The sequence below is a fragment of the Diplotaxodon limnothrissa genome, linkage group LG7 (assembly GCF_057381915.1).
Source record: "Diplotaxodon limnothrissa isolate DT_005_m linkage group LG7, D_limnothrissa_male_GT1.1, whole genome shotgun sequence".
In the NCBI taxonomy this organism is placed as follows: domain Eukaryota; kingdom Metazoa; phylum Chordata; class Actinopteri; order Cichliformes; family Cichlidae; genus Diplotaxodon; species Diplotaxodon limnothrissa.
This window is the reverse complement of record NC_140602.1, coordinates 25,333,341-25,360,562: the sequence shown is the minus strand read 5'-3', so window position 1 is coordinate 25,360,562 and position 27,222 is coordinate 25,333,341. Positions and strand designations below refer to the sequence as shown.

At 40.6% G+C, this 27,222-nt stretch overlaps 1 protein-coding gene across 1 annotated transcript in view; it reads right to left on the bottom strand.

The window, feature by feature from the left end:
* met (MET proto-oncogene, receptor tyrosine kinase) overlaps positions 1 to 23,292 on the bottom strand; it is a 68,520-nt gene extending 45,228 nt beyond the window's left edge. Inside the window, exons 1-2 of the mRNA XM_085359473.1 lie at positions 23,025 to 23,292; positions 20,335 to 21,532 (exon numbers count right to left, since the gene is read on the bottom strand). Of these exons, the coding sequence (XP_085215599.1) occupies positions 20,335 to 21,531 (1,197 nt within the window). The 5' untranslated portion in view covers position 21,532; positions 23,025 to 23,292. The remainder of the gene's footprint in view (positions 1 to 20,334; positions 21,533 to 23,024) is intronic.
* Positions 23,293 to 27,222: the final 3,930 nt, after the last annotated feature.

Here is a 27,222-nt window from a genome sequence, read left to right as displayed (position 1 = left end):
TTCAGTGATGTTACTTAAACAGAGATAAACAGGACCTCACGGAGAGGAAGGCAAGGAAAGCAGAAAAACCTGGCTGACTTACAAGCATGCTGCAACAAACCTTGGTTAAATTAAATATCCTCAAGGCCAGTGGTTGCAATTACAGAGACAATGGCTAAGTCAAAACCAGCAAAAATGTGGAGGAAATTTAAAGCTGGCAGAAAGATTGGCTGTTTTTTTGTTAAGTCCACAGCTGGCAGGTGATGAAGCCAGCTGATATGGATGGAATTGCGAGGCTTTAAAGAGGAACATTTTTTCAGAAATGACACTTTGCGACTGAAATTGATTTAGACTTGGATAAGTACATGGACACGTAGGACAGTAGACACACAGGACAGTGTAAGGGCTGAGGCAAGAGAAACACCTCTTCTTCAAACAAGACACAAACCTGTTTTTTATCTGTTGATGTGTATGTGTAAGAACACCTTCACAAAGTCTACCCTTCTCATACATTTGATCACAACTCCAAGCAGAACATCAATATCACTGAGCACATATGAATCGGCGAAAACTCTACCGACTTTCCTAAAACTACAGCAGATGGAGATGTCACGATCACTACAGAGATTACACCCTGCAGCTCAAAAAACAGGCCCCAGGCTGATTATTTTCAGAGCAAACAAACAGGACTTTAGGTGTTTGTTGAAGTGGAATAGGACGTTGGGTGATAGAGCAGAAAGGGTCTGGGAGGCATCCCTGTGCTAAATTATTTTGAAAGATCAAAGCAATGAAATTGGACAGTCGAAAAGACCGTTTTGACAAGCTTCGTTTGAAGCACCGCTGCTGTTATCCTTGGCTGTTTCTTGGCACAGAGACAGAGAGTTTGCCACAGAGTCAAACAGGTTCTGCAAGAGGGTGACGTTTCCCTTAAAGTCTGATAGAGACTTAAATTAAATATTTTTATTCAGTAACTGCCAGTTAGAAGAAGTGCAATTTCAACAACTGACAGTCAAAAAAAAAAGAGGAACCTCAGAGGAACTCTGCAAAGAGCACCTCACTATTTCCACAATCAAACGTCAGTATTAATAAAAGTGTTATTAATCAATGACCTTAGTAATTCTAAGTTCAAACCAACATTTTCACATTTTTCTTACATTCATCTTTTAGAAGATTTATGGTGTTGGCAAGATGTTCTACATCTTTCAAGCCATTTTGTGAACATGTCTTCCAGTCGTGTAACAGGCACCACGGGGCACATACATGAGATACTGTACACCTTTTGCTCTGTACTTAACCAGCAGTTATTGTCCCCAAAACAACGGTCCTGCGATAGGGTTTCGGCGTTGTGGAGCTCCCAAAAGCCTGGGGCACTGCTCAGGAGAGTCAAGAGAGGGGTGAAAGGTGATCCACATAGGCTTCAATGTCACTTTCATATTCTCGCTGTTGCTCCTGGGTCCAGTGTGAAGAGATACACTAATACCTGAATTATAAAGCATGGACTGGGTTACAGCCAGCAGAGGCTTTCGGTATGACAGTGTGTTCAGTGCCAATCCAGGGGAAAATGATTAAAAAAAGGTTAAAGGCACTTTTGCTAATATAAAAAAAATGTAACGGTTGTTGTGGGGGTATAACACTGTGTTAGCAAACTTGCACTCATGAAATTCAGGAGGTCTGTGTCACTGCTGGCCTCTCAGCTGGCACTCTCCCTCAAATAACCTTTGACCTCTTGATCGCGTGTGCGATTGCACACTCCAGACAGCAGGGAGGTTTGGCTGTCGTTGGGGTGTGTGTGAATGCAGTTTTTCGAGAAATAGAAAGCAAATGCAATGTGCGCACGTATGGGCCCAGAATGTCTGTGTACACGTGTGTGTATGTTTGCAGCAGGGTATTGTTGCACTTATGTTGGGACACACATTACTGTACCCCACCTGGAGTCAGTATGCACGATACTCTGCAACCTGATCTCAACAGCTGTAACAACCATGATGTGTGTGTGTGTGTGTGTGTGTGTGTGTGTGTGTGCGCGCGTGTTTAAAATGCACAGGTGGCTGGTACCAATATACAGTCTGAAAGTGTGTGTTGTAGAGAAAAACATCTGCACACATAAACAGGTCCAACAGAAGACAGGGAGAATAATATGTGACGATTGTAGTGAAATGTGACCACGTCTTCTAAAAATGTGAGGCATATGTGTATTTGTCAGTAACCAAATACTTAAACCACACAAGTATGGCATATTTGAGTTTTATTAATCTGAACAACCACTGCATATTTGTAGAGCTTGTGGTTATGTAGTACTCAGAATTCTTGAGCTTCCCCCATGTGCTTTGAATCAGTGTTAAACAAAAAAAAACAAAAACATTGTTATTGTTTAATTATATATGGATAACCAAATAAAACAAACAGCAATACATTTTTCAATCAACTTCAAAATCAATTACACTGAGTTAGGAAGATGTCAATAAGCACTTATTCTAAACTTACCATCTTGCAGTTGTGCCATACATGCTATAAAAGTTTAATTTTAGTTTAACAGCTGTTGCTAATTGTTATATTTTTGCAGAATTTCAATGGATAGTAAGATCAATTTGAATCTCAACTCAATGCTTTTCTAATTATTAACTTGTCTAAACACTTTGAAGAAGAATAACTTTGCCTCAGCAAACTTCCCAAACCATTTTAGTCACTTTTGTCACTTGAAACAATTACTAAAGTTGTTAATGATACTCTAATTCCTTCTCTGTGTATGGAGTATCTCTGCCCCCTGTTCTTCTTATATTTCTTTATATATTACTATACTAGTAATACTTTAATACTTTACTGTGTCTTTCAGCACAGTCTCAAGAGCATGGAGGAGATTCCAGGAGACAGATAGTTACTGTAGTGGAGCTGGACAGGGCTATAGAAGGTCCTTAACCCATCAGTAGGATTGATGTTTTGTGCAAGGAGGAATAGGATGAGCAGAGCCCAACAAAATGACCTCCCGCTGGCCACTGGTGTGACTGAAGATACTTCATGAGGGCGGTCTGAGGGCCCGACGTCCTCTAGTGGGCTCTGTGCTCACTGTGGAGCCCGAGTGGCTTTTGCAACAGAATGCCAGAATTGGCAGGTCAACTACTCTTGCCCTGTGCTTCGCTAATGAAAGCAGGCTAGCCCTGAGCACATGTGATAGATGTTAAAGCGTCTTTACGGCGCCCTTAAAATTGTTCACCATGACTGGTGATGGGTAAGTGATAGTCTGGGTCGTCTTCAGCCGAGGACCCAGGCTATCACTGGGCCTTTTTCATGTAGAGGCACACAGACCTCTACAGGCTGGAAAACAGCCATTAGGTATTGGGATGAAATCCTTGGACCCATTGTAAGACCCTACATTGGAGCAGTGCGTCCTGGGTGCCTCCAGGTGTACAACAGTGATTGATGTGCGCAAGTATGCAGGCAGTTCCTGGAGGATGAAGGAAGTGACACCACTGATTGGCCCCCCGAGCTCCCCTGACCTAAATTCAACAGAACACCTCTGGGACATTAAGTTTTGATCCATCCAACACCACCAGGTTGCACTTCAGACCATCCTGGAGCGCAGTGATGCCATGGTCCAGATGTGAGAGGTAATCCTAAGGACAACATCTGGTGTCTCATTAGGAGCATCCCCCGATGTTGTCAGGCATGCATACAAGCACTTGGGGGTCCATAAAAACTACTGAGTACCATTTGAGTAGCTGGAATAAAATCACTTTGATTTTCAGTGTATCCATGAATTCAGCCCTCTGTAGGTTGATCATTTTCATTTAAAACAATGTCAAATAATTTTTGTTCCTAACACATTCCAAAATCCATATGATACAGACATCAAGCATGGGTTTTCCCCTATTAAGAACCTATTAAGTGTTGCTTTCATTTTTTTGAGCAGTATATCGGACAACTATTCGATTTCTACAGATACAAGGATGACACTCAGTTGTATGCAGCTGTAAAAGCAGATCACCATTGTCAGGATATTAAACACGTGGCTCGCATTCCTGCTGTAAAAAGTACATTTGCAATAATTACTTGGCAACAGAAAAATTGCCAACTGGACCAATTTGACCAGCTCTGATTAACTGGGTGAGTGAAGATTCACACGTGAGTCATGTCTGGTGTCACTTCAAAATTGAACTAAGTCAGCAGGCTGTGCACTGCTGGAGAACTCATTTAACCAAAAAAATTTAAGTTGCCCGAGAGTTAGCTGACAACTCCACACAGAGGAAAACGACAGTGTGGTAAGTGACAATGAGGTAATGTATTGTTTTTACACTATTCTAACTCACTATATATAGTACAAAATTACATTTCATGAACGCATTTCAGAGGCCATGCCACGCTCAGTTCATGACAATTTTTGATCCTTTGATGCGAAAGTCACTCTTATAATGAAGAAAGGGGAAAGATGGCTTGATTGTTGTCTTTATTTATCTAATATGCCAAACAAATCACCTCCTGTCCTGACTAAACTAAAAATTCTCACACAACACAGGCAGGAGGATATCATTTTCTCTGCTCAGCCAAGATAATGAAAACAAATCTTATTGTTTCATGGAAATGCTGAAAGTGTTTGTAAGCTACTCTTCCTCTACTATTCTCCATTAGCTGTCCCTGAGCTAAATGTTGCTCCTCATCCCCCTTTAATTCTTCTGTCCACTAACTGCCTTCCTCTCTTTTTTCTGTTTCCTTTAGTTCCCTCCACACACACAGATTCAGTTCATTCTAAATAATCTGCTGGTGTGTGTGTGTGTGTGTGTGTGTGTGTGTGTGTGTGTGTGTGTGTGTGTGTGTGTGTGTGTGTATGGTTGTGTGTGTTTTCTCCAACAAAGGAACAATGCAGCTTCCAGTCTCTCAGCCCTAGTAAATCACCTTAACTGTCTGAAACCTGGCCGGATGAATAATTATCCTGTCTCCTCTCCCTCCAGTCAAAGACTAAAATATAATCTCAGAAAACACGGCGAGGGATGATTTTTCACCTCTGTGAGACAGAGCAACTTCTTCTCCAGCATGAATCAACATATTTCTCTCCTCTTCTTCTTGGGGATTTGCACAATTCAAAATGAGGAGCAGGATGATGGACTGCTGAGTTTGAAGACTGGGAGCCAAAAGATACTTTTTCTTCTCACTGAGAATGTCTTTGATTCCACCTCTCCCGAAAGGCAATGGCACATTCTTCAGATGAGCTTTCCAGAGTTGACCTTCAAATATACGTTTTGGTCAGACTGACACAGTAGCTTCAATTACAGTAAAAAAAAGGGAGATTAAAAGGGAAGCAGAGGGATCGACTTCTTAATACATTCTTGAATTCACACATACAGAAGGAGGAGGTTTTGCAATTGCTGTACGAGACCAATTTCTATAGTATTTCAGTAACAGATGGGTCGTTTTTCCCCATGCGTGACTGATATTAGGTATTGTTCCATACAGCTCTTGTCCTAGGTGTTTCATAAAAGCTTTGGATATTGGAGATACTTAACACCATATAAACTTAGGCTTTTCATGCTTGGTTTGCATTTTGTGCATGAAACATCATGTCAAACACTAACTAGACTAATCCTTTACCCTTTGACTTTTATTTGTTAAGTACTACTACAGTTTTATTGGTAGCTTATTATTCACTGCCAAAACTCCTATTCATTCAAATGGTCCACCCCCATGTTCAGAGGCTCTGGTCTCATCAGTGAGGTCTACCCCACAGTTTGTAAAGCAATGCTTTAACTAGAATCCCTGCCCACATGTCACTTTGTACTAGGGCTGCCACAAACGATTATTTTGACAGTCGACTAGTCACCGATTATTTCTGCGATTAGTCGACTAATCAGATCATGCATCCATTGGACGTAAAACATACAGCTTACTGCACCAGCATGCATCTATATAACTATCATTAGCTTACAGCTTGAAGTGTTTAAGGTATGTGCTAACTAAAAATAAAGACAAGATGATAGTTTATTAAATTTTAATGACATTTGCAGATTGTTTCGGTGGAGTTTAATAAACTCCTTGCTATCTAAAATATAACAGGACACCGGAGTAGATTCTTGAGCATCTCACACTTCTGATAATCAGTTGTCAGCTGTGTAAAAACTATAACTTTATTTCTCAGCCAAACCGATTTACTCAGGAACAAATAAAATACTAAAAAAGCCAAATAATATCATTTTTAAGTTATCTAAGTGACTTATATTACATGTTTAACCTGAGTAGCGAAAGACAGCGGTGGGTTTGAAAACAATTTTCCTGGAGTCCGGTGTTCTCACGGGCTCTATTGAGCCTTGAACCCCGGCTAGCTAACGAGCTAGTGGGTAACAGACGTCTCCGAAAACGCTGGAGCGCTTTTGAAAATATGTGTTGTCTTGATGAACTGAGCAGATATTTGAGGTTTACACAGCTACATTCTCGCCTGAAAATATGTTAAACTTTATTTTGTGACCCAAAAAGAATAATAAGAGTAATATTAAAACTAACTAGCTGCTGCCATTGTTGGAAACTGCGCTGGTCCGCGCTATGAATTCTGGGACACAGCTTCTTCTTCGGGGTTTAACGGCAGCTGGCATCCTTGTACATGCAGTGCTGCCATCTTCTGTTTCAGTCCGTTATTACACTCTTAAATACTACTACTTATTCCTGCGTCTTTTGGGATCTTACAAACCTTCAAACGACGCGTCGACTATTAAATTAGTCGACTAATCACGATTTTAATAGTCAACGTAATCGTGATTAGTCGACTAATCGTGGAAGCCCTACTTTGTACTTGACAGTTGGTCGCTAGGGGACATTTCAGGCTCCAGTTGCACAGGTAATCCTCTTCCATTTACACCACCGTGTCATATGCTAGTCAGCAGGAATCACTAACCTCAAAGTTTAGATTCATTAAATGTCATTATCCCCCACTAGCCAACAGTTACGCCCCCTGTAACTGCTACAGTATCTCAGTGATTTTCACTGACGTTACCTGGTCTTTGATAGCCACAGTATGATAGTCTCTTCCTTTGTGAATGTCCCTAGCACCCTAGCACACTATACTAGTGTCCCATCTTGGCTGTGAGGAGATTTCACAAGTAAAGTTCCCTTGAGGAGAATAGTTACAAAATAGACATTTTTCACAGATAATGTAACTTTTTTTCAGATGGTGTAACCACTAGAATCAAAACTGAGACACATATCTCAAAACCAAGAGAAATAAACTGAAACCATCAGAAAGTCTGGGTGCCTTTGCAGAAAATATGTATTTGTTAACCTTTGTCTAAATGCACTCATCATTTTATATAGCCCCCAAAGAAAATAGGGCAAGAAGTATAATGTGGGTGCATATAGATGTGAACAACTCCAAACACCCTGTCCTAATACTAGCTGACGGCGCTGTAAGTCAATGAGGAATGACAAAAGTTAATTTTAGGGTGTAAATGAGCACCACATTGCTTTTTGCTTTTTCAGCCTTGATATTAGTCACTCAAGACATTATTTTAGAGCATTAACGTCTTTCTGAGATCACATCGATCTTGAAGCTGACAGCCGAGTGGAACGATTGGTCGTATTTACTGAAGCAGCTGCCATTTCTACATGTGCTCTTAATTACAGGCATAAATACGCATGAAGGAGAGGCTGATTTATTGTCGAGATTTTTTCAGGGAGATTCGAGGAGCGCTAATCATCTACTTACATTATTTTATTAGCATTAGCGTTACCCTTTCCCACTGATTACTTCAGTCAGAGAGGCAGGCTTAAAAACAGCTTCACTGAAAATGTCAAAATATCAAGCACTTTATGCTGAGAAGGCCAACATCGGCTTTGAAGCAGGGATATGCACACAAGATTTAAAGTGACAAGTTATTCAGCCAAATATCTTTTTTTTTTCCTGAAATTCCTCCTCCCAGCAGTCTGGAATAATCAAATCCATCCACCGGTGCAGACACTTGGCAGAATCTTCACAGTGAAGACTTCACTGTGAACCGAAATTTCCAAAAACGGCTCCTGCGCCCTTCTTGCTACCATGTAAAGCTCAGAACATTCTTAGCTACAAGTGCCTCTCTCTGCTTCTCATCTTTTTTCAGATTTCAGAGGTGAACTTCCATCTTACAGGCAGCAGGACTTACACACATATGTGGAAAAGAAACAGCAGCTGGAGAGCTGCAGCCCAACAGCAGCCGTTGAGGAGAAGCCTGATAACCGAGTCACAAGCGTTGAGGAGCAGCCTGATAACCTTAGGTTGTAAACAACACCAGCCTGTGCTCCCGCAGCAAGACAGCTTATCAGCTGAGGGTCAACATAAGGTCTGCACACGCAGGCCTCCTCAACTCAGTGTGGTCTTGAATGAGCTAAGATCACTTGCACTATAGTGCTGGCAGACACACTGTGCTTCTACACACAGAGATTTCAGATCAGCCTCAGCTGAAGAGGACCAAACAAACGCAACTAAATCTGAAATGGCTTTTATTGCTCAGCTGCATGGCCTTTCATATTTGCGTCTTTTCTCCAAGTGACAGAAAAGCGAATATAGAACTCCAGCTGCTTTCGTGATAAAAAGACAAAATATAATCAAGAAATCCCATGAAAACACACACAAAACCTCGTCAAAAAAAACCTGAAAACAGGCGCTTTACTTTATGGATGCAGATCTTTGTGAAGTCACCATAAAATATTTCATAGCTTGTCGTGACAGCTTGCAGGTGGCAGCCATTTGTGCAGTTGAGACACAAGACTGCATGACAAAGCAAACAAAAGAAATATTAGCATTGCGTCTGTCCTCAGAGAGCAGCCCTTGAACACAACAATGCAGCATTGTGCTACTTTTCTCACTTGTAAAAGTCCTGGAAGTTGGCATCAAACTTTGCAGAGTTGCTCAACCCTCCTTTTCACCGCCTTGCACAAATAAAGATCTTCAGGGATCAGGTTTGGAAAGCCAGAAATTGTTAATGGAGGATCCGAGTAAGACTGTGCCATGATGACGGCTTGGTTCCATGTTTAACTTTGAAAATTAAGATGTAGGTGTATGATGCAGCCTAGCAAACACAATGCTTGTCTGACTCGCATGCAAACTGGTAATCAGATTGTTCCCTAAGCAATAAAACCATTTATTGAGTCAAATTTGCAGGCATAATGAAGAATAATTCTATATTCACAAACTAAATATAGCAAATTGTTGTTTTGGGAAATAACTTATTGTTTTGTTTTTTTTTTTAAGAGTCCTTAAACTAAAATGATCAAAACAATCTTGGAAGGCTCCAGCTGTGTACAGAGCGTGGCTTTTAACTGTAAAACACAGTATTCATTTCCAAGAAAAGCTACTCAGCCCTCAGGTGTGAGCTTACCCACTTCCCGCTAAATGATTCAAACCATGATCCCTGATGAGGAAGGTGAGATCAAAGCCTGCAAAGACAATATCTGCGGTGTCCCAGGGATTGGCAAGATACCTTTTCTGTTTGTGGTGCATTGTTCAGGGGCACAGCAGGGGGATAAAAGCCATACAAGTGTGCAGACAGTGAGATGGAGGGGAGGGTTTGTTCTCAGACCTCCTCCATTACTTGAGTACACATTCTGGCATAATCCCTTGCTTGCATTGTGTGCGGATTACTGGTTGAATGGAATGGAGAAGGATCAGTCCTAATGTGTGGTGAGACCTTCCTGTTGAATGACATGGTGTCACTTCTGTTAATGTTTTATTTGTAATTGGGAAATGTTTAAAATACAGTTCCCCTCTGTTTCATTTGGGCTGAGTGAAAAAAATCACAAAACCAATATCTGCAAAGCTTGAGAGCCACAATTTATATCCAGTGACAATATGCATCTTTTTTCTTTTCTTTTTTTTGCAGGACTGAAGTCCACACAGGGCAAAGGAGATGACTCCACGGGTCGTGATTTCACTTTGGTTTGACTCTTTTGAGCTATCATGCATTTAGAGGTAGAAAAGCCTCAGTTTTTACAATGGGCCTTTATGGTATCAAGGAGCTCATCAACCAGACTCGAATCAGAAAGAAAGAAAATCTACACACACTGCCTTTTTCCAATATCTTCAGAAATAAGGAGATGAGGTAAAATTGTATTTTTGTCCTTCCAGTTTAATGTGGCTGCAGGCCTGCCACGATCATTTGCTGCTCCAGTGAACTTTGCGATTATGAGCTTTTCAAAGGGGGAGACAGACCTTATGACAAAGCCCGAAGGACCCAGAGTCAAGGAAGTAAGAGTGATCTGGGGTCGAGGTGAGGCCACTGCTCAGGACAGGCTTTTGGTCCTTTATTTCGAGCACGAGGGAAGCGGGGGGGTGCTCCTGACAGACACATACCTTATTTCATTTCAGAGCAGGATATCACTATGTGGTGACATAGACGAGTAGTAGGCATGCAGCTGATTAGGAAATAGCTTGGAGGCCTTGATTCACAAGCTCCACGGAGCAAAACGCCTCCATATTTGACATTAAACAAGTGTATCATAAATGGCTTCTGGCACTGCTGGCAAGTGTCTCCATGCTGGTAAAGGAAGCATTTAAAAAAAATCAGATTGGAGATGAAAGACTCAGTGGCATGGCATATGAGGAAAGTATCTAATTTGCATCACCGTGTCAAAACAGAAATATGACATGAGTGTGACAGTGATCACCAATGATTGGTTGGAAAAACAAAGAATTTGTTCAGAATTATATCAGTGAACCGCAGAAAAAGATGTTTTCAAAAATAACCATTAAAAAAAAAAAAATACTGGTTTCGCAGTTGGGTTTATTTAAACATCAACATCTGAAAATGGTCATCAAATTGTTTTAAAAAGCGCACAAAAGAAAGAAAAACACTCCACAGATTCTTTCTCGTCACTGAAAACAGTGTCACATGCAAACTGGTCATTGCAAATTCATGCCGTGCCTCCAAACAAAATTAGAAATGTTTAAAGTCTTAAATTAAAGTGCAGACTGTAAAATTTCCAAAGATACCATATATGTCTTCCTGAAAGTTAAAATGATGCATAAGGCATGTAGAATATTTCCATTTGATAGCATGTTTACAGAAAACGTATAAATGTGTGCTTAAAAAGAAAAAAACTTGTAAACGTCTCCAAGTGTAATCATCCTTGAGATTAAAGGAAGAGTTAAAGTTCACACTGCTGTTCAAGAAGAAATAACATGAATTTAACAACTCTAAAATAAAATAGAGAAAATAAAATAAGTTAAGGGGTTAAATTGCTTGTTTCATCCCCGTTGTAGTTAGCAATAAAAATCCTAACAGCTGTGGCCTAATTTTACCACTGTTTGGCTGATGTTTGGCTGGTGGTAATTTCCTACCTTGCTTATTGAAAGACAGCTTGCAGGCATCAACCGTTTGCATATTTACTACACCCGTCTTTATCTAGGGAACAAAGATAAGGTATCCATACAAAAGACTATGCAAAAACAATTTACGCACTCTTCCATCAAAACAAGAAACTGAACTCCTGGTTTAATAATTAACAATTTGGATTCAAACTAAACATTAACACTGACTGAATGTGGAATCATGTGGAAAATTGCCTGGAAATGCCTGCAGACGTGAACAGGCTCACAATGACCCACCACCGCTGCAAGCGTTGGAAAAAGAAAAAAAAAGGCAAACTTTTGCACAACAGTTTTATCTTTAACAAGCAAAAAAACTGAAAGAAAATAAAAAAAGATTCTGTAAGGTGACCGCTAGTCACGTATTGGTCAAAAATTAATGATTCACAGTAGCAGCACAACTTGTCGTGATTGGCACAACTCCAAGGTGAGGTTAATTTGAGGGTAAAACTTTGGAAACCAAGACATCGGATACATGTTTTTTTTCCTGAGTGGGTGCTGACCAAGCCTCTCCTTTTGAAGAGGGGACCTGTCCCAACATGGCTGTCAGGTGATGCAATGCCCTTCTGAGAATGGAGGAATACAGAGCTGCCAGCTCTTACCGCCTCACAGCAAGTCAGAATGTTTTGCTCTAGGGCATGAAGAATTTCCCAAGATGTCATGGTACACAAAAAGTACTTTACATGGGTTGAACATTATTATGGATTCACCCTTATAGCCAAATGAACATCTTGACTATCAGCAAATTGCTTGATTATTTTCTCTATTTTTCTTTTTGCCCATAGATCAGAGTTTCACACAGACTTTGAAATCAATAAAATATATGATTTTCTCATTTTTGAGCAGCTGGAATCACTCAAAGGATAGTTGATGATTTAGTTTCTGTCCCTACAATTATCACTGAATCATATATGTGCATATCCTATTTTCTGTTCATTTTTACGCTGCTGTGTTCAGTTGATCCGTTAACAAACCTAACCTATTTCGCCAGCTCTGCTTTTTATTTACCTGGTGTCCAGACACGCACAAAAGCTCTGCGTTAACATATGTAAAGAGATAGATGCAACTTACTGGAACACAGCTCTGATCTTATCGTTCTCACAATCACTCATGCAATGTCTTCTTTATCAAAACACTGGCCTACGAGCAGTAAAAAGAGAGCGACAGGACAGGACAAGAACTTGCTATTTTCATTCTTTTGTCGATTCTTGTACACAGACGGAGACGCACCCACTTGCTGTGAGCAGCGGCGGGTTCTGCACCCAACTGAGCAATGGCACGAACAGGCCCGGACATGTGAACACAATCTGTGGCATGAGTGGTAACGCAGAATGTGTAAAGGATGGAGGTGCATGTGCCACAAACCAAAAGTAACATAAACATACAGACTCATCAGATACCACAAAAATGTAAGATCATTTCCTTTTATCATATCATCCATCAATTCTTTTTATTCAGAATCACTGGGTGTGAGTATCCAAGCCTGTTGTTCTGTCAAAGGGGAACAATTCACACCTAAGTCCACACTTATGCCAATTTAGAATTGCCAGTTAGCCTACTGTGCATGTCTTTGGATTGTGGGAGGAAAATGGAGCGCTGTGAGAAAACCCATGCACATTTGTCTGTACTCTGTAATTCTGTTACCGCCACTTCTCTCTACTCTGTATATGCGGGCACCTGTTACATGTCTGTCTATCCTGGAAGTGAAATGGAAAATTCTTTAAGAGCTAAATCCACCATAGCTTGTGAAGAAAACAGTCACTGATAATGCATTTTCTGGCTGCCATTAGTGGTAAATGTTTAGGTATTGTTCAAGTGTCATGGTGTATTAGGTCAACCCTATGGCCAAATGTTTAGGGCACATACCACTGGAGTAAAATCTCATCACAGCCAGATGGAGTCGATCCAGCCAACAGGCCTTTACTGCATGTCACTCCCCTACGTGCTCTCCCCACATTTCCTGTTCATCACCACTGTCCTCTGTGAATAAAAGTAAAAATTCCTCCCAACACACATGCAAAAAAAACAAAACAAAACAACAATAACAACTAAGTGACTTCATTAAATGATGACTATAATGTCCTTTGCTTTAATAAAGCCTGCTGTTTCCACATCTGTTTCATGCATATGTTTAAATGAACAAAAACCAGCTTAGTGATGTCATAAGCAGGTTTGGGCATGTGGGGCTGAAAATCATGACATTCACTGCAGAACCCAGTGAATCAGCAGCACCACTGAGAGATTTGCAGCAATAAGTCCATCTATTGTCTGACAGCTGTGGATCTAATCACCTGAAACTCTCATTAGGTCAGTGGAAAAGTACAAAAAATAAAAAATCTATGAAACATCTGGGACACGTAAAGTGAAGATTGATTTCTCAGTAATTGCTGTCACATTAGATACATTACATTTCTTATGTGTCTTGGTATTTTCTTGACATAATGCATTTTACAGTTTCATACACATTTGTTCCCCCCCCCCAATACTTAAACCTCTCTGTGTTTTTACAAGCTGTGAATAAATAAAGGTTACCCACTTACTTTGTTGGGGACACAATTCAGCTACATCCAGTTTGTTTTGTAGTTTTCAGGCACATTTTTTCAAAAAAGACAAGTCTAATGAAATTACCTGTGTAGGTCATGTGAGTTAGTGTTTTTTTATAGTTACACTTTTATAGTTATACTATGTTAACCTTTATTTGTAAAATAAAGTAACAACCTCATAAGTGTAGGTGCAAAAAGTAGAAGAAATAGAGTTTTTAATGATTAAAAGCTGAGGTAATAAGGAACAAAACACTTTCCAGCAGTGTTTGTGTTCCATATTTTAATGAGGTAGCTGTTACAGTACGTACTCAGTGTTGTATACAAAAATTTTATCTGCAAATATAATGAAATTATATCTCATCTAGCAACTAAATACCTGTGAATTCCTGAAACCACATAAAATGACGTTTACTATTTTATAATCAGACACATAACAAAATATCACTGGGTGAGTATCTGTAGCAACTTGTTTGCCAGTTTTTTTTTTTTCTTCAAGCCACCACTTAAAACCTGTTCATTTAAACAAGAAGCTTAATTAAAATGATCGTCGGTCAAAACTGTCTCCCTCCTGGAATTATATTACTCGCACTATAATCAATCAGGCCCAAAATTCAATTTAAAAGCAATCAGCCTTTGGTGGGTTTTCTCAGATCAATGGTAATCCGATGATAATTTTGACCCCGAATGTGGCTGTTCTTTATTTCTAGTCTCAAGTGTTTCTGCTCCCTCAGTAGACTTAAGGAAAGGCTCAAAAATCCCTGCCACGGGCCTGCACACTACATTACCCCAGAAAATGGCTTCGCGTGTCTTTTTCAAAAGCAATACTGTCAGGACACAGCACATTCTTGGGGGCCGGATCAATAGTTTAAAGAGTGCTTTTGATATTCGTGAATTTCTCTCAGAGGTGGAGGACAAGTGAAATATAAAATCTGACTAATCAAATTCAATCGCTGAGCTGAGATTACATTTTAGCATATGTGTTTAGAAGATAATTAGTTAAAAGAATGAGACTGGATGATTAAGCACTCAAAAACCTGTTTGGATTTAGCATGCACACAAATTCTAATCGTATTTATTTCAATTTTGAAGAAATTCATGGATTCATTAGCAGTTACCTGTTGATAATTAGGAGTTTTTAATTGCTCTATACAACCTCAATAGATCTAATTTATTATAAACTAATATTAAAGTAAATAGAAGTTGCTCCTGGTTGCTCAGTTGTTTCATGATTAACATTATCTATTATTTTTTCAGTTTTATGGCTTTCATGCAACTGAGAGGAGCGTGCAGACAGAAATAAGCCTGCAGAAATAATTAAAAAGCAGATTTTTTCTGTCACAAAGACAGCTGAAAAGAGGGCCACTCATCATTACAACATTTATCATATCTTGCTGCCTGAAATGGAGTTAAGAAGCACGTCTGAGCTGACAACCAGCACTTAAAAACTTCAAACATGCTCTTACACTGAGCTTTCAACCTAATCCAGATCCCTATTGGGAGTCTTCCATCAGAAACACACAGTTTGGTGGAGCAACTGACAAAAATAACCTCTTGTGTGCCTAAGTATGAATCCTCCAAATGTCTGCAGCTCATGAATTTATGGCTGTGCTTAACTCTCACAAACCTCCTGATAACAGAGTCTACCTGCCATATGCCACTGAATATAGGTCATAAATCTATTAAGGGGAGCCATGACTCTACGCCATACTTAAAGCACGAGCATCAGGTGGACAGTTGTTCGATAGCCTTTTGTTGTTACAGCTTGTTTCTTAACCTGGCAGCCGAGGACACGAGGACTGTCAGCAATAAAAGAGAAATTCAAAAGTAAAAAAGCTCTTTTGGCAGCAGCAATTCGGCACTTGAACTGCTGCATTTGTGCAACTCTAGTTTCAAACTTTGAGATACTTTGAAACCCCAGATTTTTTTTTGCAGACGAATGAAACAAAGTCAACAGTGGCTGCATGTCTGTGTCAGGATACCAAATAAGGAGCAGTGAGCAAAAACAGTTGCAAAAGAAAGAACGAGGCGCAGTTTTTAAAATCAACTTTTAAATCAAAATGTGTGCACTGCAGTGAATGACAAAGAGACAACAGAAGGAGTCCTCTGATAATTACACAGCACGGAGATGCTCCTGTACCTCCAGCAAAAACTGATGTCACCCTGTAATCAACTGAGTCAAGAGGAAAGAATGTCTAATAATGGAATAGTGCACTCTCACTCAGTGATCAAAACAGCAGTTTTTATGGAGCCTGTCAAGGAGAGGAAACAGACAATTGCTGTTTGTGGTTTCAGGAGAGAAAAGGGTATGCTCGGTGTTTGCCATCTGATAAATGCGTCTCCTTTTCAAGAAGTTTGGAGCCGAAGTAGATTGAGGTGGGAGCTGTTTGATTTGCAACAGGAAGATTTTTGTTTTGATCCCGCGCACAGTAGCTCAACAAACTTTGTGAGCTTACAGCAGATAAATGGTTCAGGATCCAAATGTATTCACTGTTAAGCAGCGGGGGAAAAAAAAAAAATCACATCTGTTCAGCAGTGATGCACAGAGCAACAAGGTCTGGTCTGTGGTTTGTTTTGAGTTCTCCATTTTTAAACTCCCCCCTCCCGCCCCGCTCTCTCCCAATGGGAGTCCTGTTTTTACAATGACACAAACTTTAAAAGCGCATCTTCTAATTTTTAAACACCAATGCACTTTTGCAAATTTGCGCTCATCATGATGAAACTGTTTTGCCGTGGATGCATTTTGCACTTTCCCACAGGTGCCGGTAACAGGTGGGGGTCAGGGCAAGCAGGGCAGAGACACTGCCAGTGTGGCTGGCCGCCACAGCGGGTTTAGAGGATCATCTTCCACCCAGCTGCTGATGCCCTGTTATCCCCCAGCCATTCATCACAGCTCACTGAGAGTCAGATATGCACTGCCCTCAAATCCCCCCCGCCCCCCCACCATCCCTTGCTCCCAGCATTCCTCACTTTCCCCTGTGGATCTCTGCTGCTGATAGCTGTCAGGACTGCACTGATGTACACAAACACCCACCCACCACGTATGTGCATGTATTCGTAAAGCTGCTTTCAATCTCCTTTCAACCACGTGTCACTCTTCATGTCTGTCTGTAAGGTCCCATCAAAAAAAAAAAAAAGAAAAGAAAAAAAAAATCACCACATTCAGAACTAAAAGATCAGACCGCAGATTGGCAAGATACAGCTTTGCAGATTTTGATCACTTGTAGCACATTGGAGGAATGTTTTATGAATTACATTTCTGCTCATTTCGCATCTGCTGATGCAGTGGAACAGTGAACATTTAATGAACATTTAGTCGAGGTAATGTGTCCAGAAAAGAACGAATCCATCAGAAAAAAAGACCTGCAGAAGAAAACTGATACACAGCAAGAAAAGTTTGTATACGTGTCAGCAGGATGAGGTTGAATTTGCATGCATTAGGACATGTACTCACACCTTTTAGAGCAATAAATATATAATACTACACACACTTTGTGCAATTACTAATGATCTGATCATCTGCCTCATTGGTGAGCTCCTCATCCCATGGATAGACACCAAACTCTGCAGTCTTAGAATTCAACTAGTGATGGTATTCTTGTTCTTCTCTGCAGCCTTGCTGCACGATGTGTACCAGCACATGACACAGTTCTCCATCAGTTGTATGTTTTGGTTCAAATGGCAGTCCAATGGATCTTTAGACCAAAAGAACAACTGTTGGCACCTACAGTTTACAAACCTAGAGCTGGAGATACTCTGACCACAGAACAAAAGACTCTCTAAATGACTAGGGATGCACTGATCCGGATCAGTTATCCTTCTTTGATGAGCTGAATCGGATATTGGTGATAACAAGCTACGGCCGATACATTCAGTTGTCTCCTGTTTCCTTCTCACGGAGCAGGAGATGGAAGGCTAGCAACTTAGCACTGACTGAATCTTTTTAAATGAGAGCAAGGTGATTGTTCAAAACTAAATTGCAATTCTTAAAGTCTGTGTGAGGGAAATGGAATGGAATAAGTATGTAGACTATTCAAAACACAGTTCTGCAAACATGCCATTTCTAAAGGTTCATTAAATAGGATTGTTAAGCCATAAGCATGCAAGCAATGGCAAAAGCTGAATGTAAACAAATCTTTGCTCATGAGGATTACACTATATTGCAGACTTGTTGTTTACTGGAACGGGTTATGCATTTCAAGCTAATTTAAACTGTCTGTTTATTGATTTTTATTTTGTACAAGAAGGACACTTAGAAAGATAGAGAAAATGTCTAAAACACAGCAGCCTAGTATGCAAAAGTCACTCACTGGAGTACACAGTCTATAACAAAAAGGATCAATTGTGCAAACCTCATCAATCAGAAATGCTTTTTAACCCCAGATATGGTGCATGGTTGTGGTTTGCAGTCAAGCGGCAATAAACGTTGCTACTATGAAGGCTAATCCAACGATTTTAAAGCCAATTCGTGACACAAAAACAGCCTCTGTAGTAACACACACGCCCAGTGTTTTGACAGCAGTTTTCCTCTGGAGTGTGTTGGCTGTTTCCACTTGACTCTCTCATTACTCCTGTGTGTGCTTGCCCTTTGACAACCTATTCACTGCATAATATATCGAGGTAATCCAGTGCCTGACTGGTGATATACAGTACTGACTGATGCCGAGGTTAAGTAAAGATGAAGTCACGGAGGGGCAAGCTCTAGTACACATATTGACAGGCCCTTTGTCAGGGTGGTCAGCAGTTAACTTCATGTCGTTATTGATCAGGTGATTCAGCCGATTGATTGGGCCATTGCTGATAGATCAGAGGACAGAGGCGAAGCAGAAAAGATGACCAGCTTCAACAATTTTGCAACAGCAATGGAGGAGGGGGGACTTCTCTAGCATATTAGCTACAGCTGACTTTCAGATTTAATTCAGAGATCCTTCCACATCAGATTAAAGTAAAGAAATTTTAAGAAACCAAAAAAATCCATTAGCCACAACATTAAAACACTAAGCAGTTAGTTAAGTAACTACTGCTACTCATCTTGTTACAATGCAGTCTTATGCTGGAACCTGGGCTCCCATTATGGGGATGTTATTCTGACTTGCACCCACCTGAAAATTGCTGCTGAGCAAAGCATCTCCTAACTTGACAACTGCACTCTCTGACAGTAGCAGCCTCTCTGAGCAGGAAATTTGCTTAACCACCAAAACCTTCTCAGTATTGACTTGAAGAACAGAGCAAAGGGCCCACAACATCCGGCAGATGTTTTTAAATGTTGATCCAATCAACATACAATGAAAATGTAATTTTATTTAATACTTCGGTCCTTTTCAGTGACTGAAACTATAAACTCTCTCACGGAAAGATCCACACTGATCTTTTGCTGTTCAACATTTTCTGTTTCTTTCTTATTTTTGCTTATTTTAGAAAATGATATTTCATTAGCATATGAAAAGCATATCATGAGTTGGACAGATTGGGCAAGAACATTTGGTGATTTTGGCATAAAAACAATCTACATGGCTGTTCTTTCGCTCCAAATGTGGAATGAGTCTTTTGAGATGACAACAAGCTGTACAGTCTTTATCTAATATGTACGTTAACAACTTCAAATTAAAGTTGAAGGTCAGGACTTTTTGGCTCCTTGTCATTCTATAATTTCATGTTCAGTGTGCTGGATTACTGAGCCACAACAATGCGAGAATTGCCCCTGACCAACAGACTGCACTGTACACCCCTAAAAACAGGTGCCAGAGGTCAAAGTTATGTTTCAATGTCTTGCTCAAGGGAACTTAGACGAGCACAAAGTAGATACAATGCCTGTGTGAACCTGAGACCACCCAGTAACTTACAGTCTCTACGTCCAACAAACTAAATGGGATTTAGTCTAACAGGTAAAGTCTATAATTCCAAAAGATTAAAATCAGACATCTTTGTAAAACTTCACTGGAACACTTCTAAAACTTCCTTCAGGAAAACTCACTCTAGTCATAAAAAGTGCCATAAAAATACATGTGAATGCAGCGATAGTCATTGCAGACTTGTACTGGAACATAACTGCAAGAACTATTATATCTTAGGAAGACCAAATATTTGAAACAATACATGGACATTGCTTTGTTTTTTTAAATGGAGAAACGCTATGAAGTTATAAAAAGCAAGACAAACATTATTTCCAAATATTTTTTTCTATTTAAATGGGATTGTTCTTTTTTCCCCTCTAAGTCTACAACAGGGGTGGGGAACACCAGACCTCAAGGGCTGGTGTCCTGCAGGTTTTAGATTTCACCCTGGGCCAACACACCTGAATCAAATGATTAGTTCATTACAAGGCCACTTGAGAACTTCATGACATGTTGAGGAGGTAATTTAGCCCTTTAAATAAGCTGTGTCGGATCAAGGACGCATCTAAAACCTGCAGGACACTGGCCTTGAGACCTGGCGTTCCCCTACCTCTGGTCTACAATGACTTTTACTGAACTGTAAGCCCCTCCCATTCCCAGATCTTACCCCATTGTAGCAGGAAATGTTGTCTAAACCAGTGAAGTGGTATGGCTCTATGGTGTTGCACGTTCCCATGTAGGTCTTGAACATGGCGTTGATATTTTTCAGGGCAATCACACAAACAGCTGAATTAGGTGTTGGGTCTTTAGAGTTTGGCTTTCCTTCGGCAAAGGCAGCAAACAGCACATCATCGTCCTCTTCCAACTTCATGAGCTTCTGGAATTCCGGGTCAATTCCTGCTTTAGTGACATAGGCTGCCTGCAAGATATTAAACACTTTCACATCTGTCCCAGAGCGCCGCCGTCGCTTGTTGGTGCTGATGCATTGAAGGGGCATTTCCACGTAGCGACGAATCACAGAGTCTGTGGAGCACATGCGGACTATGCGGGAGTGGTAGGCCTGAGAGTTCTTGCTCACCTGCTGCACGGTGAGGAAGTAGGTGAATGGTCCACTCTGGAAGGAGTAAACGTAGCGCAGGTAGTAATTTCCACGTAGAGATGGAATTAGGTCCATGTATGATCTGTTTGAGAAGAAAGTAAAACCATTTTGGCTTGTCTTCATTTTCCGCAGAGAAAGGGTATGGGGATGTTTTGCACTGCTTGAGATGTTTCTTCTGCCGGGAATTTCTGAGTTCCCAACAAAAAATTTGATGACATTGCTCTCCACATTCAGCACTTGGGAGCCCAAAGGGCTGACTACAACATCTGAGTCATCGGGTTGCCCGGTTTCTAGTTTCTTATTGTCGGCAAAGCAGTAGACTTCTTCATCTACACTTTTTCTCACGCCATCATCCACGACGTGACGGCGGCAAACACCATTATCTGCTGAGCCACAGCTGTACAACCCCTTGTCGTAAACGTTCTCTGCTACTAAGGCAATGTTGTGGTTGTCTACTCTTCCACTGCTGCTTGCTCCGTTCAGCTTCTGGCCACAGGTCTCGTTGGCACGCAGCGGACCTGTGTGGTACTCCGACAGCTTTCTCAAGTTTGGGGCCAGGGCATATATTCGGTTTACAGCACCAACATAGATGACTCCATCCAGTATCACCATGTTCTGGATTGGGAATTCTGCAGTAAACGATGGGAGCTCATAGGTGACCGAGAGGTTGAGTTTGGTATCCTCTGATGATTTATCGCACTGGCCCTGCACGCTGGAGCGAACAGCCCACAGCAACATGATGGCATGAAGCAAACAGAGATTCATCCTGTTCCAGAAATAAGAGACACGGGAAATGAATTATTAAAACATCGCTGCTATAACAACAAGCACTAAAGCATTCATCACATGCCTCTCTGAATAGGTGGCCTTAATTGTGTAGAGTGTGAACTTTTGGGAAAAAGCTCCAGTTTGTGCTGATTTGGAAGATTCAAATCCCTTATTTAGATTCACAAGTAGAACTCTGTCAGGGAGTAAAGTCAGGGTTTACTCACATCACCACAAGCAATTAATATAGTCATACTCAAGTCACTGGAGGCATTTTGGTGACACAAAACTTTGATATCAGTCCTCTTATCATGGACACTTGAACATCTGCCTTCACTGACCACTGGATGAACAAGCAACAAGACTTGGGCGAGCACTTCTGTTCTGCTCTGCTCTGCTCCCATGTGACCACAGCACAAAGCAAAGCAGTGAATCACCCTGAGAGGAGGCCATTCTACACGCTGAAGCAGGCACTGGCCTAAGTTTAGACAGCAAGTACCCAAGGGAGCAAAGATAAACTCAATTAAAACAAGAGAGGTGGGAGGGAGAAGGCAAGGGGCACCTTCCAGCAAAATGATAAATAACCCCACCAACTAAATGGTAATCCACTGGGAGGTTGTTGGGGGGGGGGGGGGGGCAACAGCAACACCAGAGGGAATTGGCAAAATGCGCATTTTCATGCTCCCGGTCTGGATGTGGCTTCATACACACAGACCCAGGCTGTAAACCAAAATAAGCCAATAACGTGCTGCACAGTTAGTTTGGGTTTTATATTCATGCCCACAGCTATGCGTAAGACCATTCAGAACCCCCCAGTGTGCGCTATCTGCCTGATTTATATCATGTCTGAACGGTACGAGCTCATTTGCTATTGTAGAGCAAGTCTGGGTGAGAAAACTCAGCTTTCAGATGCAACATATGTTTCACGGAGAAGATTTTCACACTGACAGCACTAACAGGTGCTTGAAGGCAGAAAACATGAAGCGGTACTCATACATGTCAAAAACGGAATAACACAGCAGGGTGACGATAGTGTGCCAAAGAAAATAAGCATTAAACAATGTAGGATTCTATTATAAAACATTCTCATCCCAGGACAGGGTCAAGAGAAGCAAAGACTTGCTTTTTATCTGTTATGAGTAATTGGGGGCACATTAGTGTGCACCTGCACCAAACACAAAAAGATCACAACCTCTAAGCATGACTGTTTCTTTCTCTTTTTTTCCCCAAAAGACAAAAGGCGAGGTGGAAAACAGTGAAAATGTTTTCAGTTTGAAAGGAAAGTGAGTCATGGCTAGAGGCTCAGAAAACACAAATGGGAAGTTGGTGAAATGGTGTGAGGGGCCAGAAAAAACATTTCCAAACAGGCTGCGATATACAGAGCAGGAGGAGAGGGTCAGGGTCCACGAATATACAGTATATCCAAAAAAAAAAAAAAGAAAAGAAAGAAAGAAAAAAATCCTGGAAACTAGCGGAGTTGGAAACAAACTTACCTGCTTTTCTGTTAGTGAGCAACAGTGCGGTACGTCTTGTTGATTCAAATCATATTCCGCTGGACAATCTCTCAAGACTGAGACTTTCTCAATAAATCCAGAGTGACCCGGGATTCTTCTTCTCGCTTCCCGGTGAAACAAATAAACCCCCTGCAAAGTTTTTTTCTTCCAATTTAGTTTTAAACCCTTCGGTTTTAGGCAAGCCCGTGGACCTGCTGTTGCTGAAACGCGTGGGACTAAACTCTGGCTGCATCCAGCAGAGAGACCCGCTCACATCTCAGTTCCTCTCGTGGTGCGCAATGCCCCGCCTCCTTTCCTCCACTGGAGCTCCGTGCGGCTCTTCAGGTGCTGCAGAAGCTAATCGGTCTATGACTATAAGGCAATGCAGACACCCATGTAAGAAGGAGCTGTTAAACTAAGCATTAACGACGTGTTCGAGCTGGGAATATCAAGCACTAATAAAATGTTATAATTGTGCATTATTATCTTGTGACTTCGAACAACCTACATTTGTTTAATTCCAGCTCTTTTGCACTAAAGCAATAGTACATTCTTTACTAGCCGATATATATATATATATATATATATATATATATATATATATATATATATATATATATATATATATATATATATATTTAAATCTGTTTCCTTTTTACTTCTTAGGACTAAAAAAACGATACCAAACCAATTTAAAACTGCACACTTAGATTTTCTGATGCTGCATTGCTTGCCAGTAAAACAAAGAAAACGTGAACAAAACTCTTTCTAGAAGAAGAGTTCTTCTTTCAACTTCCACCTGACTCTCCTCCAGAAGCCCTCTGAGTCAGAGTGCCGGTCGTCGTGTTAAAACTCAGCCATGAATAATGAGCTAAGTTAAAATAAAGGCTAAACCTACTGTGTGTGTGTGTGTGTGTGTGTGTGTGTGTGTGTGTGTGTGTGTGTGTGTGTGTCAGCAATGAATCACAGTGGGCAGCTCAAAAAATTCCTTTGTCCCACTTCCTGAAAGGAGGGCATTCGGACTGGAGACTGGAAAGCCTGAAAACAGAGAGTGTGTATGCAGAATTAATAGTTTGGAGTCTGCTGTGGATCTGCACAGGTGGTGGCTTTTTGCACTCACTGCACAGTGAGGCTTTAATGAAGCTAATAGATGGGGAAGAATGCATTGCAGTGGTGGAATTTGTGACATTTTCAGTGTTAAACTGGATTTACAGCTCTTTCAATGATGTCAGTTATGAAAAGTAACGTGACAGAGTAATAGTTCCCTTCCTCCTACTACTTTTCTCAGTTTTTAACAGTAAGCCTTCCTCCTTGATTTCCCAGAGGACAACATGGTTATCTCTGACAACACTAGAGAGCAATTAACCTGTTAATGTGCATCATTCATTGACTATTGTCAAAGGAGGAAAAACTCATAAAGCAACAAAATCCTAAATACCATATACATGACACAGTTCTAAAAAGAGCTCAAAGTTAAAACTGAGAACACCGATTATACAAGTAGAGCATAATAAATGGACAGCGCAACTTTTGATGCTTCAAAGCTTTAGGTTGACAGTTTCTGTTTTTATTTTCTGGTGAGCTATTTCATGCACTAACATAATGAAGCTAGAAATCACAGCAAGATTTATGTGCAATTAGGATCAAGTTTCAGTTCAGCTCAGCTGTTTTAGTACCTTCTGTTGTGCATGAGAAGATAGAAAGGTTTTAGTCTCACATGCAAGACTGTATTTCATACACTCCTTGGCTTGCTGTAGCCAATGTTTGATGGAGCAACTGTGTTTTGCCATACCTCGGGGCATTTCTGATGCGCTTGGCAAGGGGTGTGTCCGACACAGGGCGTGTGCATTTGTGTGAGTGTATACCCCTGGGGTGTGTCTGTGTGGCTCCTGTGGTGGTGAACTCTGTTTTGGCTCATGTTCTTGTCGTGCTGGGTAGCAGTAGAAGACGATGATGGAAAAGCTTGGTCTGGTGGTGAACCATGGTCACACACAGAGTTTGGAAACCTCAGTGTATGACGTGCACTGCAGGAATGATCTGCATCTGCACCCACAGCACCTGCAACACAACAACTAAGTTCTATTTTCTGTTCATGTGGTCCAGGCTGCACTTTGGCTGAGATCAAAACGTGAAAGTGAAGAGAAAAACTGACCCTTTTGCTGGTTTAAAGGAGTGTGGAGAAAAAACTGTTTCTGTCTTCATGTCTTGACAGGTCTCCAGTGCACAAAGCTGTACTTATTGCGAAATGTCAGTGGTACACCTCTGTAAGTGTGGAAGAATTAGAGCCAATTCCACAGCCATGGTTACAAACTCTGATGGAAAACCTTGAAAAAACTATTTTGGTGTTAGACCAGCAAATCTGAGCCTTTTTCAACAAGGGCTGCAATGTTTGCAATGTGCAATGTTTGGACGTCAACATACGATATGGGAGAAAAAATTCTGCAGGGCTAAAGTCGAGTAAAAAAAAGAACATATTTTTTTGTTTGCCAATTTTGATTGCACTAAACCATTTAAAATCTATTTCATCTATTTCAATCTATTTCAGTCAGTGTATCTGACTTATTATGACGCCATCTGCTGTTACTTGAAGCAAACAGGCGTCTTTTCTTAAAGCATGAAGTGACCGCACTGCCAGAATAATTTACAAGCTACTGAATGGAAACTAAAGGGAATAATCTCATAGGCAAAAGTGAGAGACTACCAGGGAGGTGGATCATTCTTCTTCACCCAAATATAGTTCAGTGGAGGTTATTTATCACCTGCACAGTCAATAAAATCCCTGGTTCAGCGCTGATCAGGACAGTAAACTCTGATTGATGCTGTTGACCCATCAAAGGTCCCGGCTGTTTCATTCTCCAGATGGAATGTTTACCTCTCGGAGTTCTTTACCTCATGGAGAAGAGCTATGATTAAGAGTGTGCCGCTTTGATCACTCAGTTGATCAGCGGGATCATTCATAAAAGAACGCAACAGAACAGTTCATTACAGGTTAAATGAACACAGGGCATAATTCTTAGTTCAGCATGTTGATGCCTGAAAAAAAACACTACAGTGGAATTTGTCTTGCTTCTGTTCTTAAAAATTTCCCATCTTGTCACCCTATTTGTCTATATGTACTTACATTAATGCATTGTATGGCTAATTATGATCAGCTTCAATAGAAAACCCTGCACAGTGCTATAAAGGTTCCTCCAGAATATCAATCTAACGCACATAAATCTTACATATGTTACATACACAGCATATTACAATAATATCATTGCACCATGATCCTAAGCAATATGGCACATGGATTTATTTTCAGTCTGCAGAAAATAAATAAGCAGACTGCTTTAAAAGATGCCAGGAAAACAAGTTATTTTAAAGTGGTTAATTATCACCCTCATACTTTAAAGTGTGTTTTTTTGTTCATCAAATCCAGTTACTATTAGAAAGAGAAGATATTGCACAGTATTGCTTTTAACACTCTGTTTTCTTCTACAAACACTGGTCTTGCTCATTGTTAGTCATATTGTTTCCTGTCTAAAATGAACCTTTAGTCACCTTTTGGTTACAGTGCTTCCTCACCAGCTATCAAACCCCAGCGCTGGAGGTCCAGACTCCAGATTTTCATATACAGAGAGAGACAGATCAGGCCGCTCATCTTCCACTACCCGTGTCTCAGATATAAGGGCTGTTAATGAAAAAGGAAATCAAAAGATTAAAATCTCACACATCATAGGAAATGGTTCTCGCAACAGATGGGCAGGACTGCCAGTCAATAAGCCGCGTTCTATGTCTGTATCTGCCAATCTGACTCACCATGGATGGAGTCAGAACACAGCTCATATCCACACACACTAAAGGCCATCAGTGCAGGTAAGAAAATAATGAAGGAAAAGAAAATAAGCGTGTCCAACGTCTTCAAAATTTAAACCACGTAGTTCATCAATTTTTCTACTGTGTACAAAACAAACAAAAAACTTTGCTGATTTAAAATGTTTGCATCCTTAAGACATGCTCAGATTTAAGTGTATCTGGAAACAACCAAGAATGACTTAAAATATACAAATGCAACATTTTATATCCCTTCAGTATGATATCTGCTACGTCTATAAATGATTACAAAAAACCCTCTTTCTCTGTTTAAGTAGTTTGACTCTACTTTTAAATTCTCATTCTCCTTATTCTTTTTTGCAAGTAGTTTCTACAATACAAT